Genomic DNA, 16094 nt, shown 5'->3' on the forward strand with positions numbered 1-16094 from the left:
CTATGTAGGACCCTATAAAGAAAGCTCGAATGCCTTTTCAGCATCTATACTAATTACCAGTGCTGCTATTTTGCTTTTTTGAATGTAATGAATTATTTGTAGTGTCTAATTGAATTTCACTTTTGACTGCACATTTTAATTTAGTTTTGTCAGTAGATTACTGTTAAGTGTAATCCACTGTTTAAATTACTGTTGTGATTGTATCTTAGGATGTTCCAGCCGCCTCCTAAAGGTGATAATCGGCCTGTTCTGCTGATGAACAAACCCACCTGCTCCGTTCCACCTGCAGCTCAGACCACTAAACCTCCTCCAGTCCCAGAGGCCACTCCAGCTCCTGCTTCTGCTCCTGTTGTTCAACAAGGTTGGTGAAATGCATGTTGATTAAAAGAAAAAGAAAAAAAAAAACTAATTGTAAGAAACCTTTTGAAAAATCATTGTTTGGAAACCTTGGGTATTTGTTTTTATTTTGCATGTACATATGTCCTTATTCATGTCTTTCAGTGATGTGTTCAGTTGCATCCACAGCTGGACTTCGTCCTCCGATCCATCCCTCTCCTCAAACTGCAGTGAGATCCAGCGCGCCTAGGCCAATACTGACCGTGCGGCCTCCTACTGCTCCCTGTGCAGCCGGTATCCCAGCCCATTCAAGTCCAACCCCCGGCAACATCATGCCCCAGAGGGTTTTACTCAGCCCTGATATGCAAGCAAGGCTGCCATGTGAGTGCATTACCTTTTGGTGAAGTGTTTGAAAAGTTATCTCCGTAAAACTCACATTTCTTGGCACTCCTGGTAAGGATTATTCACCCTGAATTTAGAGAAATGCAATTTTACATTTGAAATAAAAGAATGAACTAGTTTCAGACTAATATTTGTCTTGTCTTTCTTTGCCAGCCGGTGAGGTGGTGAGCATCGCACAGCTGGCCTCTCTGGCAGGGCGACCTGTATCATCAAGCCAGGGCAGCAAACCCGTCACCTTCCAGCTTCAAGGCAACAAACTGACTCTGTCTGGAGCTCAGATACACCAGGTCCCAGCAGCTGGCCCACGTCCAGTTCAAGGTTGTTGCTGTTCACCCGTCTGAAACATTTATACTAAATTTACATTTATTTGCAGCATCTGTCCTTACAGATCACCACTAGAAGAACATTTTTAACTATTTTAAATATTTTAGAAAATATCATGGAGCATCTCTAGAACATCTGCAGCAATTAAACCTAGTTTAAGTGCAGATTTGGTGTTGGATGCATGTCTCTCAGGCGTTTAGGAAATGGGTTTTGTGTACAGCTTTGAAGATTTTAATACTTTGATCACATTGATATTAAACCATGTGTAATAACTAACTTGTGTTAGTCAATAAATATAATAAATACCATAAAGATTTACTAATCTTTATGGTATTTATTAGAAAAGAAACAGGGAATATGCTCAGTATTGCTGCATTAAGTCTACCTATTAATAATAGATTAACTAATTTGAAATAAAACAAATTAATTATTAAATGAAACGAAAAGGGTTAAACCATCTCCCCCAAATCCACCGTGATGGAGATGAAGATGGAGATGAAGATGGACAGTTTACTCCTCACACCGTCAGGCATCAAAACTTTACTTGGACCTCGGTGGGTTTCTGCTATGACCCGGTTCCCTTTCCTGCGGGGCTCAGACCTCCACAGTGAGCAGTTTTTGCTTGGATGCAAAGCTTTTTTTTTTTTTTTTCCTTTTCATGAGGTTTAGAGCTCAAACTGAGAAAAGCAGAAACAAAACACAGTGACAGGGAGCTGGGAGGGAGTTTTTGGCCAATCCATTAGCTGAGTTCCATCATCCAGCCAATGAGCTAAGGGGGGGTCTGAGATTAGCCAATCAGAATTCTTTCTTTCTGACACCAGAAGTCCACACATGTAAAACGTGTTTTCTTTTCTAACAAATGTGCTTTTATTAATGTCTGCTCAGTGATTGTATCATCCCACATGTAACCATTTCACAGGATACACATTCAGAAACTTTGACCTTCTGAGTTTTTAATGTTTAGCCTTATGGAGACTAATTACCTGTTCTTTTAATGAAAGCTGGAGGTGGTTTATATCAACACAATGGTACAATAACAGTTTGGAATAACTGGAAAACATCACCGTTATGAGAGACTAGCATAATGTTTCAAGATAGATCTTGTATTTTGGCTGAAGTAAGGATTTAATTTGTCTAAGCAAAATATGGTCGAGCAAAATTTTTTTTAGAGATGTAAAGGTCAAAGTTGAAAGGTTGGTTCGTGCTTCACATGGAAAGAAATAAACTAAACCTATTCGATGTTTGTACTTTCATGTCAGAAATTGTCAAACTGAGCTTGGTATTTAAATTTCAGTCTTCAGTTAATTTCATTTTAACTTGAGTCTTGAAAAGCGTGATTTTCTTCAAATGGAAAATGTGTAGGCACCCTGTAGGGACCTGGTCTCATTTGGACCTTTTTTCTGGTGCTGTGTAGGTAATGTCATGCACCTGGTGTCTAGCGGGATGCAGCATCACCTGATCAGCCAGCCTGCACAGCTGACTGTCCAGACAACAACCAGCACACACGCTGCAAACACACCTGCTGCTAGTCCCACTGCAAACAAGCTGACACACAACGCCTCACCACAAGGTATTCCACCTTTAACCTCTCTCAGCCACTCCGCAAACGCAGATGCTGTAAATTTAACCCAAGTACTTGTAGTTTAAGGCGCAAAGGTTTATCCTCCAGTTGTGTTTAGAAAATGATTCCTTCCTGTTTATTTAATTTTAGTGCCCTCCTCCATGGTGAGCAGCCCTGGAGTCGTGAAGATTGTTGTGCGCCAGGCATCAGGCAAGGAGGGTGGGCCAGTCCCCTCACTGGCAGTCGCCCCTTCCCCACGTCTTGCTCCTCAGGCTCCAACCTCCTCCCTACACCACCACTCCAACACCCCACCTGTCAGGAACACAGCTCCCCTGCAGATTGCCCCGCGCACCCCTGGTCCTGGTTCTGGTCCTGCTACAGCTCACTACACAATAGCTCCCCTCAGACACCCAAGCTCCAACCCGAACCAGCTCCAGCCCCTGCGGCCTGTTCTCAAGGTCGTGCAGCCGCCTCCCTCCAGCACAGAGCAGCCAGGTGAGAACACGCAGAAAGGCTTTGTTTTTTCTCTGAGCAACAAGCCTCTCTGGATGCAGAATTCCTGCAGATGTTTCCTACTCTGCAAGACTGTTGCAGTTTTATTAAAACCAAATTCCTGCCGTGTTTGATATCGACCTTTCTGTGAGGTTTTAAAGATGCACAAAAGACGAGTTAATATTTTGTAGGGTTTTAGCCATATAAAAATATTTGACTCTAAAATATTAGTTTGTGTTAAATGTTTTTGCAAAAAAAACAAAAGGTTTCAAAGCTACTTGGCTGAGTAACTTGGAGTTTTCTTTTGGTATTTTCCAAGAGGGTAATATACTTTATTAAAATATTAATTGATTGGGCAACACAAAGTAGTGTGTGATTGGGAAGTGGCGGAAAAATAAGTGGTTCTCAAATGTAAAAAAAAACTCTAAAAGCTACTTAATCCAGTATCCCTAAAAAAAAAAAAAAACAATGCAACCAAATGCCTTTAGAGGTCACCAGAATGAGTAAATAAATCAGAATAAAAGGCAGTGCTCTGGAGGAGCTGAAAAGAGCCACAGCTCATGTGGAAGATTGTTGACAGAACAACTCAACAATCAGTTTTGCACTTGAGAAGAAAGTTGTTGAAGGAAACCAATTAGTAGTACTAGTTTTACTTTGCTGCGAGATATTTTCTCTGTGTAAATACTACACTACTGCTATCACCCACAGCATACAACACCATTGTAAAATATGGTAGTGGCAGAATCATGCTGTGGGAGATGCTTTTGTCCTGGTGGCACAGTGAAGCTGTTGATGGGAAGATGGAGCTAAATACAGGGCAATCCTGGAAAAAAACTGTTGGAGGCTGCCAAAAAACTTGCCACTGGGGCAGAGGTTCACATTTCAGCAGACTGATGAGCATAAACATACAGACAGAACTACAATAGAATGGCTGAGATTAAACTATGAGTTAGAATGGCCCAGTCAAAGTCCAAACATAAATCCAACTGAGAATCTGTGGGAAGACTTTAATGTTCACTGATGCTCTCCATCCAATCTGACTGCGCTTGAGCTATTTTGCAAAGAAGGACAAAAATATGTACTTATACAAAGTCTTTAAAGACATATCCTAAACAACTAAGGTGCAATTGCAGCAAAATGCGGTTTTACAAAATATTGACTCTGAATGTTGATTTTATCGGTCATAAAACTAAATATTAATCCGTGTATCACTTTCCTTCCTTTTCACAATTGAGCACTATTGTGTTTTGATCCATCAATTATAATCCCAGTAAAATCCATGATAGGTTGTAGTTGTAGTGTGGTGACATGTAAAAAAACTCCAGAACGTTTGTAAATCTTAGACTAGAATTTCTCACAACGGATGTGTTGAATGTTTCTCTCTGCCTTATTCTCCATCATCTTCTTAGCTCCAGCTCTGGTGGCTACCTTACCATGTGTGGCCAAACCCTCAGCAGCACCTCAAGACAACAGCAGCAGCAACCAACCACCAGCTACCACAAAGTCAAAGCCCAGTGGGAGTGCAAAGACCGACCCCCCTCGCAGGAGGGCACCTCGCCCGCCTCTACGCTCTCCGTTCCATGTGGTGAGCAGCTTCTGCTGTTGATATCTTTACATGGTGTTTACTGTCTTGTTGTCTTCATTTCTAGTCCCAATTTCTGCGAAAATAGAGCATGCATGTGAAAGAAATTGGTTCCAACTGATGGCATGAGGGATTCTTGCAGGCACATCTCACATTAATTTACAGCATTATGGTCATCAGACTGCAAAGTGATTCTGGTCTATGAACATGACTTTTGCAACATTCCCTCTCATATCTATCTGAATTTCTGTGGTTTAACAGTCATGGTTGGCTGATGAGATCAAACGGCAGCGAGACAGCCGGCTGGACTTTGTCTTCCGAGTCAATGAGCGCCGCTGCGGGGCAATGCCTGTGTACGGCCATGAGGTATTAGACTTTCTGACTTTCCTCCCCGGCCCTCACCCATCTCCGGCAGTTCTGGATGCGAAGGGGGAGTGGAGCCGCTCGGGCCACAGCAGCTGTCTGTACGCACAGCAGCAGGACAAGCAAGACTACTGGTTTCAGAGCCCTGCTTTAAGAGAAGCCATCCACAGCCCTGGCAAAAGGGTGGAGCTCCTCAGTGATGTCATTGACAGGTAGACATTTTAAAACTGACACACATCTGTCTAATAAAGGAGGGGGAATTGTTAATTAATAATTTTTCTATGTTTAGGTTTGTGTTTGCGATTCCTCCTGTGGAAGCTCCAGTGATCTCCATGCACTGCTGCCACCCTCCTCCATCTCTGAGTCACAAACAGGCAGTCTTCTCCTCCACGCTATCAGCTCTGGTCGCTCCACTAACTCGCAGCCTCCACCGCATCCATTGCAACATGAGGACTCAGTTTCCTGACCTGAGGCTCATACAGTATGACTGTGGTGAGTTATAGAATGGGTACATACAGGAAAACCAATGTACTTTCAAGACATCAGTGATGAAAAGGATCATCCATTAAAGAAACTCTTTATTCACATCAGCTCATGCTACTTAACTTTTCCACATTTTGTCACTTTACATCCACACACCATTGTCTTTTATTCGCAGTTATGCTGAGGTGTGGACTTTGACTAGGCCATTCCAACATGTGAATGTGCATTGATCTAAACCATTTCACTGTAGTCCTGGCTGTATGTTTAGGTCTAGGATTGTTGTCCTGCTGGAAGCTGAATATTCACCCCAGCCCTAAGTGTTTCACAGCCTTCTCCAGGTTTCAGGATTGTCCTGCATTTAGCTCCATTCAACTTCCCATTAACTCTACTTCTATTTTCCTGCTGAAGAAAAGAATCCCGACAGGATCATGATGCCACCACCAAGCTCCACCATGGGGATGTTGCGTTCAGGATGATGTGCAATGCTATTTTTCCATCATACACAGTGTTTTGCACCCAGAACAAAAAGTTTAATATTGGTCTCATCTGACCAAAGCACCTTCAACATGTTTGCATTGATCCCTGCATGTCTTTTGTATGACGGCAGAGGGGACGTCTCATGAGTTTGCCACTCTTCCATTACTGCCAGAGGGAGAGTTATATGACTGTTTCTCCCACCTGAGCTGTGGATTACTGCAGCTCATCCACAGTTATCATAAGCCTCTTGGCTGCCTCTCTGATTAATGTTCTCCTTAAGGTGGACGCCATGTCTTGGTTTGCAGTTGTGCTATGCAGTTACCATTAAGGTACTGTAGAGGAAGGAATTAAATTGTTGTAAGATCTTCATCTATAGACGCAGATATGGATAAATGATATATTGGAACATGTTAGTCAGCATTATTATCTTTGCTATTCTGACTTGTTTTGTTCTACTGGCTCTACTGGCCAAAATAGTTCTCTCTAAATCTACACCATTTACTTTTTTGATCCCTATAATTAAATGATACTGTTCAGTATCATTTCTGTTGGCAAAAACTGTTCTGCAAGTTTAACAGAGAAAATGTGGTTGAAATCACAGGAGATCCTCATGAATGCAGCTGTATTTTGCTCTCCTCCAGCTACCAAAATATCACATAACTTTGAAGTTCAGAGGTCAACCGTTCATCTTTCACATCAATAAGTCCAGGATCACACCTTGTTTGCAACCTTGTAAATGCTGCAGGTTCTGTTTTCTTAAACGCGTGTGTGTGTGTGTGTGTGTGTGTACTTGTACTTGTTGCTGAGTGAGAACCAATTTTCGTATTTTTATCGCAAAGTGAGGACATTTTGACAAAGTGAGGACATTTTCCTGGTCCTCACTTTTCCAAATTCCGTTCTTGGGACAGGGGTTAGGTTTAGGACTAGGGTATGAATTGAGTTATTGTTAGGGTTAGGGTTGGCACTAAAAATCAAGGAAAATGAATGGAAGTCAATGGAAGTAACTGAAAAGTCCTCATAAAGATAGTAAAACACGGATGTGTGTGTGCGTGCTCTGCATGCAGGTAAGCTTCAGACTCTCCACACTCTGCTGCGAAAGCTGAAGTCAGGAGGCCACCGAGTGCTGATCTTCACTCAGATGACACGCATGTTGGACGTGCTCGAGCAGTTCCTCAACTACCACGGACACATCTACCTCCGTCTGGATGGCAGCACCCGCGTGGAGCAACGACAGGTTTGGGGAATTTTTAACCAAAAGAAGACTGAGGTCATCTGGTTGATGACCTCAACCCGATTATTGCTTAGTTTTAAAGTTTTAAATGAGTTGAGAATGAGACCCTAAATAGTCTCAACTCTTCTGTGTTTTATTTATTCTTATAACAGTTTTTATTCGATCTGCTATTTTATGAGTGTTGGTGTAATTGTGAAGCACGTTTGTTAACAGTTGTTTTTAAACGTACGATTCGCACATCTTCCTCTGCAGGCCCTCATGGAGCGCTTCAATGCAGACCGACGCATCTTCTGCTTCATTTTGTCAACTCGCAGCGGGGGTGTTGGGGTCAATCTGACTGGGGCTGATACTGTGGTTTTCTACGACAGCGACTGGAATCCCACCATGGATGCTCAGGCTCAAGACCGCTGTCATCGAATCGGACAGACCCGGGATGTCCACATCTACAGGTGGTCCATTTAATTAGTCCTGTTACAAAATGTTAGGCAAGTCCTGTTAATATCGAAACACATTTGTCAACAAAAAGCCTGACTTGAAGCCGGAAATCAGATGATGATTAATGGATTCCAGAGTTTTCCACCTTTATCCTGCACCATTCAGACTAAAAACATGTTAATCTGCTGGGAGGATAATGTGATGATTAAATAAGCTGCAATAGCCGGTCTGCACAAGTATGCACAACTAATACTTATGTTATTCAATTTCAACATTCAACCTTCCTTGAGTTGAGACTATCAGCCTCCCACAAGTGTTGTAATATTTCCCCACTCTGCCTTGCAAAAGTTCTCCAAATCTCTCTCTTTTTCACTTCCTCCTTCGAGTGACCCCACAGAATAAAGCCCCTTTTCCACTGCAGAGGCTGATTTTAAATCAATTTTCTGCAGGCTTTCAGAGCAGTGTAAACAGATTGCCACGGGTTCCTTTTACCTGAGTAACAAAAAATCCCAGGTATTTAAATCCCTGGACTTTCAGTAGTAAGTGGGCAATGTTTTTGTCTGGTGAAGCCAAGTTATTACTGATATTAGTCAACACTTGGATTCACAGGGATGCTGTAAAATGAAGTGCCTCTTCACTAGGGCTCACAATTTTTCGCAAATTTACCATTATCTCAATATAATATCACTGTACCCAATATGTGTTTCAGGGGGAACTGCTTGGACTGCAACTAATGTTAGTGTCTGTAACATATTCAGACACTTGTTAGTAAATGCAGCATAAAACATTTTTGAAGGTAAAGTGGTGGTTAGGGTCTGAAACAGCAGATGCAACATTTTAAATGAAACCTCGTTGTTGAGATGAAAATAATACATTTAGTTTAATTATTTTTCCAGTAGCTGAATATACGTCTCATTATCTGACGTTCGTGTTTGCGATGAACCTAGAGCAGAAAGACATGAACACTTTAATGATACTTTTTATTTATTGCATGGCATCTCATTATTGCAACATTCACCAATATTATTGCATGTTTTCCTAATATCATGCAGGCCTACTCGTTTCTGTATCTCCCTTTTAGAAAACTGAAGTGACTGGTATTCTGAACTGTTCTTAATTTTAGTCACCTGGACATAAAAACCAGGTTGAAGAACAACTCAGATCGAGTTGTTGCCACCACTGTTTCACTGAATTAGGCCCCGAATGTTAAAGTTTGTCTGGTTGGAGATTTTGGGCGATTTTTGCCATTTACTTCTGAAGAAAAAGCTTCAGAAGTAGTATTATAATTTTTCTTTATTATTTGACAAACTTACAGTTTTACTAATATCACTATTGTCCTATATTTTCCCCAAACATTGACTGTCTTCAGTCTACCATGGTATATCACTCACATGCCACTGTACTATGTATACCTTGCTGGTGTTGCATTGAAACTCGTCTAGATTTCGTCCTTGATTTTGTAGCAAAGAAAATGTAGATCATTCAGGACCTGAAACATCTCGGTCAGTTAATTAAGTTCATAGTAATACTTTCTACTTTGATTCATGCACATTGAAGTTCAGGCATAAAAATCCACACACTTCATTCAGTCTCTAGTAGTAGTTTGTTCTTCCGGACATCAGGATATATCTGACTGAAATACAAAAAATGGCTAAAACAGGCAAAGTTTAAAAGTGGTTGTTGCACAGTTCAGCTAATTAGTCAATTCTCAGCCTGAAGCCTCAAAGTTTGTCAATGTTTTGTGTTTACAATTAAGCCAAATTGTTGCCACAATGATTCTAACAGTTTTAATTCCTCCGCTTTTTCAGACTGATCAGCGAGCGAACAGTTGAGGAAAACATTTTAAAGAAAGCCAACCAGAAGAGGATGCTGGGAGATATGGCAATCGAGGGAGGAAACTTCACCACTGCCTTCTTCAAAGAGGTACCTCCATCCATCCAGTTTGTCTAAGAACACAGATCATGTTTGGAAAAGTTCAGATAAAAAAGGATTGTATGAGCTAATTGTATCTAATTTGTTTTTTCCTTCCAGCAAACCATCAGGGAGTTGTTTGACGTCAATGATGGGGAGAAGAGGGAGGTGGCCGTGGAGCTGTCTGTGCCTCAGGCTGAGGAAGAGGAAGGCGTCAACAAACAGAGCACCACCATTCTGGAACAGGTTAGAAACTTAAACTCCTATCAATTTATCGTCGTTCCTCTCCTCCTCTGTAACATCTTGTTGCTGCTTGACTCATCCCGTTGCTTTATGAACGGTCCAGGCATTGTGTAGAGCCGAGGATGAGGAGGACATCGTGGCTGCCTCTCAGGCCAAAGCAGAGCAGGTGGCCGAGCTGGCAGAGTTTAACGAGAACATCCCACTAGACGACGGAGGGGAACAGGAGGAGGTGGAGGAGCTGTCCAAGGCTGAGCAAGAAATCGCTGCTCTGGTGGAACAGGTGACTGATGAAACAGCTGTTCTGGGTTTCCACATGTTGATCTTGTCTTGTTTTTACTGAAGACTCTAAGCATGACGATCTGTTGGTTAAAACTAAACTGAGCGGCTCTCCTCTCACATGTTTCCTGCAGCTCACTCCCATTGAACGTTACGCCATGAACTTCCTGGAAGCTTCTTTGGAAGACGTCTGCAAAGAAGAGCTGAAGCAAGCTGAGGTAACCTTTGAACTTCTTTCATCGTCTTTTACTGAAAAATCATCAGAAATCATTACAGGGGGACAAAGTTCTTAACGTTTATTTACTTTTATTTATTCTTTTCTAAGCAGATGCAGAGAAGAGATATTTTCTTGTTAGTTTTTCAGCTTCTTTCTCTCTGCCTGTTAGGAATTTAACCATCCATTGCTGAGAGATTATTCTTCAATAAGTTTTGGATTTATTTGGGGAACTGTATAAACTGGAGTTGCACCAAGAATTTGGCTGGTGACCAGATCGTCCCAAATGGATTACGAACAGCCAGTTGGAAACTAAAAATGTGAAATCAAAAAAGATGTAAGAATGTGAAATAGAGCAGAAATCAAAACATAAATGGTGTGAATTCTGCTGTTGTGTTTTAGGAGCAGGTAGAAGCTGCCAGGAAGGGCCTGGACCAAGCCAAGGAAGAGGGACTAATGCTCCACCCTTCTTCTGATGAAGATGACGAGGACTTTCTTTCAACACAAGCTTCTTCTGAACCCTCTCTAGCTCCTGCCCGCCGTGGACGTAAACCCAAGGATAGGACGCTGACCTCCACACGGACCAGTGGTCGACTTCGTGGAGCTTCACCCGAACCTGAGCCGCAGACACCAAGAGAAGTCCCTGAAAGACTCCGCAGCGGTCTGAGAGGACGACCACCTGCCAAAGACTCCACCCCTCTAAAAGCCTCCACATTGACCAAGCTTCAAGACTCCAAGTCTTTTAAAGCCTTGTCTCCAACCAGAGATCAGCAGACTGCGAAAACAAGGACTCAACCAAGCCGTTCCCACCCCAGTCCAGTCCCATCCCCCACTACCAGCTCTCCTACTGCAGGGAAACAGCAGTGCGCTGGAGAGACTGACTCCAAAGCTGTCAGAGAGGAGAAAGAAAGGAGAATCTCCGAGTCTTCATTAGATTCTAGCTTTGGAGCAGAACATCTGACCAAAGATGATGATGGCCCCATGTCTCCTCCCTCCACAAGCTCCAGATCACCTCGCAAGCGTCAGACAGCAGATGGTGAGGTGCTTCGGGGCCTGGTGGATGATTCCCCATCAGCCAAAGTCCTGCGGAAGCTTCCAGGAAGGCTTGTCACAGTGGTGGAGGAGAAGGAGCCACGAAGGAGGAGACGCAGGGGAAGCGAAGCCGGGGGCTCCTCAGAAGAGGTGATGGCTGAGGAGCACTCCACTGGATTTACTGATGAACTAAGCAAAGACAACACATCCCAGAGCCCCGATGAAAAGCCTAAACCGACTGCGGACAGATCCCCTCAGGACCACGACTCTGGACAAAGTCTGGCTGTTCACCCTCAGCCTGTCAGAGGTTACCCTCCTTACTCCCCACCGCACCTTTCTCCTGACATGCCGGTGCTCAGAAACCTTCCTGTACGTCGCAGGCTGGAAACCGAATCCCGCATGGCAGCTCAGCTAGGTGAGCAGCAGCATCTTCAGGGCCGAGGAAGAGGAGCATCTCAGACCAAGAAAACAGACACTGAGTCCAGCATAAACTGCCTTTTGACGCCTTTGAAAAGAAAGAGGGGCCGGCCCCCTAAGACCCCCACTGCTTTACCTGAGCCCGAAACCAGAGTGGCTCCTTCACCTTCCTCCCCAAGTGAGGACGGGAACCCCCCTCTGTCCCCGAAACGCAAGAGAGGTCGTCCCCGTAAAGACACCACAGCCACGTCGGATGTTGTTTGTGAAGTACAAAACTCCAATGAACCAAAACCTGAAACCAGACTGCCCCCAGAGACCACCGCTGCTGCTGTTCTCAACACAGATACAGTCTCCAAGTCTACCAGAGCCAACGAAGCACCAACAGAGGCTTCAAATTCAGCGCAGCCTTCTGCTGCAAATACAGTTGAAACATCCATGTTGGACTCTCCATTAATTCAGGCACCAGCTGAACCAACTGAACCCCTACCTGCTTCTGCCGCCACATCGGCTTCAGTTCAGTGTCACCTCCCATCATCCCTAGTTTCCCCCCCGGAGGCAGAAAGTCACACCTCGCTTCCATCTGTCTCAGCAAGGCTTACCTTAGTGACGTCCACAGCTGGTGTTTCTACAGCCGCTTTAGAACCAAGCTCTTTCTCTGTCCCTATTGACACGGAATCGACAGAACCAGACTCTGGTAAATCCTCCGCAGATGATGCAACTTCAAAAGCTAGTCCCCCACCTGCTGCTGCAGTCCAAACACTTCACCCTTCATTTGAGCCTAGTATAACAGAAAGTGTCACCACAACGGACGAACTGCACAAAGCTGCAACTGCTACTCCACAGGACCTACTGCAGGACTCTGCTGCACCCACAGAACGGACTGGGACCTTGACTCCACATGGAAGTGAGGAGGTCGCAGAGACGACTTTAGAAGTACTTCCATGTGCATCACAAACAGCCCAGGCCAGCCAATCAAACTGCACAACTCAAGTAGAAACAGAGCAAACAACTTTATCAAATCCAACCACATCTGACCAGAACATTGCAACGGTTACTCCATCTGCTGAAGACGAGACTACATCAGAAAAGACTGAAGTGACTGCAGTCCTGATTCAGTCAGTTTCAACACCACCGACAGAAACAGGTGTGGAAGCTCAGGTAATGCCAGAGCCTGAAAGGTCAACAGAACCCTTTGCAACTTCCCAAGCAGCAACACCTGCTGAGGCAAACCCGTCTCCAGAAACCTATGATGCAACACCTGCTATGGTGAACACATCTGCAGAAACTTCTTCCCCTCCAACAGTGGTAGTCAGCACAACTACTACTTGTTCTACCCCTGCAACAGTTGCTACGGAAACTGTAGAGATCCCAGCATCGATACTGCCTTCTATAGAAAGTCCTTCAGAAATTACATCTATGTCGTCTCCAGAAAAAACCCTTACACCCATGGAAGCAGCCCAGATATCAACATTTCCTTCCTTTTGCTCCACTCAAACCACTGCAATCATCTCCCCAGTAGAAGACCAGTCCACGTCCATTGATGCTTCTAAAGAGACTCCAACAGAGACTCCCCTCCAGACGGATGCAACTGCTGACGCATCTGAAAAATCTGCCAAAGTAAAGGAAACTAAAGGAGATTCTGACAGAGAAATACGAGCAGATGCTATTGAGGATGAAGCAGAATCCAACAACGAGGAGAACGTCTGCAAGTCACTGCCTAAAAGGAGAAAGGTGGAAACCTCCTCTGAACCACGAAAGGAAAAAGGAGGAGAACCAAAAACCGCTCCTGGGAAAGAAGCGGGACAGGAAGATCCTGAAGATCAAAAACTTCCCAAGCAGAAGAGATCCATCAGCAGAGAGAGCAGTCAGGAGTCTGTGCGCTCCTCTTCGCCATCATCTGGGAGCTCTTCGTCGACCCTTACTCGGCACGCCCACCACAAGAAAACCTACGAGAACAGGCATCCTGCCAAGAGAAGGAGAGTGGAAACATCTGAGGGAGGGATGGAGGATAGGGAGGAGGATGAGACTAAGGAGGAAGCAGACACTGCCCCCTTTTGCAGGAGGTGTTCTAGGTCTTCCTCTTCTTCCTCTTCTTCCTCCGACTCAGACAGCAGTGAGAGCAGGAAGCGGCTGACACGCTCCGCCAAGCGGCGGCAGCAGGACCAGGAAAAGGAAGTGGGCAACAAGAACAGGAAAGGCGTAAAAGTTACACATAGTTCTGAGAGAAGTGCGTCAAACAACGCCACCACATCCACTGGTGGGGAATCGGGGAGCGACACATCTTCTGTCAGGATGACCAGGAAGTCTGCAGGATCTCAGCCGGCACAGGACAGTAAAGCACAGACAAACAGCGCCCCCTTGTTGCCTCCTGAGCCGGAAGTTCTGGGGAAAAGGTGTTCGGCTCTGAATGCAGCTGCCAAGCTTCTGGCCATGAAAGGCAGAGTGGACACTCCTGGTCACACAACACGGAAAGATTCAGGAGCCAAAGCTGCTTCCTCTTCTGACAAGAACCAAAAGCCCAAAAGCATCCTGGCATCTCCTCAAAGTAACTCTGTGAATCCGAATGGCAACAAGAACAAAAGCGGCAAACCTCCAACTCCAGATCAGACAAGCCGCCCTGTATCCCGCTCAACAAGGCAGTGCCCTGGTCAGCTTGTTCCACCGCTGGAGGTCGAGTACAAGAGGCCCAAACCTGAGGAGAAAGAAAGTAAGAAGTTGTCGAGAGGGAAGGAAGGAGAGGGTCACAGCGCCTGCAGCAGCATGAGCAGCGACGGTGAGGGCGACTGTGGCAGGCGCAGCAGCAGGAGTCGCAGCAGCAGTAACAGCAGCCAGCGCACCCGCAGCATTAGTTCCCAGAACACAGAGCACAGAGGTTCTCGGGCCACCTCCTCAGGGAGTGAACGTGACAGGGACCGCAGCCCCGATCGGGCAAAAGGCGGCAGCAACAGGAAGGAGAGGCAGAAGGACCGAAAGGACAACAGGAGGTCCCTGAAAACCTCGCAGGAGGTGACTAGCAGCTCAGGAACAGAGGGGATGCCGGACAGGGTGCTGCGAAGCGTGGCTGCACTTGCAGCAGTACAGGCGCGCTCGCCGGCTGCAAGCACCCGCTCCTCTAATCAACAACGCAACAAGACATGACCAGAGTGCCAAAGATTTTAAAATGGAAGAAAAAAATGTTAAAAACAGAAATGCGAGCATGTCACGACCTCCAGGGCTGCAGCTGCACGGGGAGCGAGTGCTGCACAGCGCAGACACCTCCCTGGCTCCTTTTCTGAACCGAGCTTGCCCCCCTCACTGCTGGGTGGTGCCTGCTGGAGAGGGGGGAGGCTCGGATGCTTGGCTGATGGGGGGAGGCGCAGTGGATAATTCACCTCCAGGGACAAAGGTGCAAGATTAAACACTTAAAGTACTGTAATTATTAAAGACTGGAAACCAGAGGTGGGACTTTACAACAACCTATGTTGGGGGGTTTCACATAGAAATTAATTTGTCAAACATTTAAACCTTAAAGTGACCCATTCGTTGTAACTTGGAGGTTTGAGAACGATTTCTTCTGCAAGTTCTGTCAGCTGTCACGACTCTCCATTCTTTAGATAAATTATGCATATTTTTATGATTTCTTCCAGGTTGGTCGAAGGAGAGCAGGTCTGTCAGAGCTTTGATAAACTCTCTGTTCAACCCCACCAGTTCTGTTCATTGGGATTCATTTGCACATTAAGAGATGATGTGGCTTTTTCTGTATGTTTTAGTGTTCTACATGAACTGGGTAAATTGGTCCTTAGTATCTTGCAGTGTGTATCTACAGTTTGAAAATGTACTGATTGAACAATTAACACTAAAGTCTTGTATTTATGCTGAATAAAGAGGGCAGGTAAATGTTTGTAAAGAGCACCTGTTGGGCCCGATGGTGTCTGATCTGATTGCCTTGTTGAAGCACCTGATGTGGAAGAGTCCAGCTTCTCATTTAAAAAAAACCATTTCAACAGTCTGTATCCAGTGCGTTGTCAGTGCTAACAGGTTTATTGTCACCCCAACATCACTTCCATTGCTCTTGGTTCATGCAAGAGGAAATATGTGCGAACAGAATGAGTGAAGCAGCTCCATTTGACAGTAAAATTTCATTTAGATATTATCGGGAACAGGTGATTCCTGGTGATGGTCTTATTTTTCAGTTAGTCTCTTTATTTGTTGCATTCCTTTGTTCCCTTGTTATTCCACATTGTTTTACTTGAAAATGAAGACAATTGCAGTTGAATAAAAAGTCCAACAAATATTTATGTGTGTTTTTGGAGAGGGGGAAAAAAAGCAGATAATG

At 44.7% G+C, this 16094-nt stretch overlaps 1 protein-coding gene across 5 annotated transcripts in view; it reads left to right on the top strand.

Moving 5' to 3' along the window:
* LOC124875719 (Snf2-related CREBBP activator protein) overlaps positions 1-16050 on the top strand; it is a 51122-nt gene extending 35072 nt beyond the window's left edge. For 3 of the 5 annotated variants that reach the window (XM_047378061.1, XM_047378065.1, XM_047378062.1), the window contains 15 exons: positions 210-361; positions 502-717; positions 892-1056; positions 2477-2632; positions 2774-3118; positions 4525-4700; positions 4959-5272; positions 5350-5552; positions 7085-7254; positions 7504-7700; positions 9495-9609; positions 9718-9843; positions 9944-10120; positions 10251-10334; positions 10733-16050. In XM_047378061.1, coding sequence (XP_047234017.1) covers positions 210-361; positions 502-717; positions 892-1056; positions 2477-2632; positions 2774-3118; positions 4525-4700; positions 4959-5272; positions 5350-5552; positions 7085-7254; positions 7504-7700; positions 9495-9609; positions 9718-9843; positions 9944-10120; positions 10251-10334; positions 10733-14917 — 6781 coding nt within the window. In that variant the 3' untranslated portion in view covers positions 14918-16050. The remainder of the gene's footprint in view (positions 1-209; positions 362-501; positions 718-891; positions 1057-2476; positions 2633-2773; positions 3119-4524; positions 4701-4958; positions 5273-5349; positions 5553-7084; positions 7255-7503; positions 7701-9494; positions 9610-9717; positions 9844-9943; positions 10121-10250; positions 10335-10732) is intronic. The other 2 variants (XM_047378063.1, XM_047378064.1) reach the window with 2 other exon arrangements.
* Positions 16051-16094: the final 44 nt, after the last annotated feature.

Source organism: Girardinichthys multiradiatus, chromosome 10, assembly GCF_021462225.1.
Source record: "Girardinichthys multiradiatus isolate DD_20200921_A chromosome 10, DD_fGirMul_XY1, whole genome shotgun sequence".
Lineage (NCBI taxonomy): Eukaryota > Metazoa > Chordata > Actinopteri > Cyprinodontiformes > Goodeidae > Girardinichthys > Girardinichthys multiradiatus.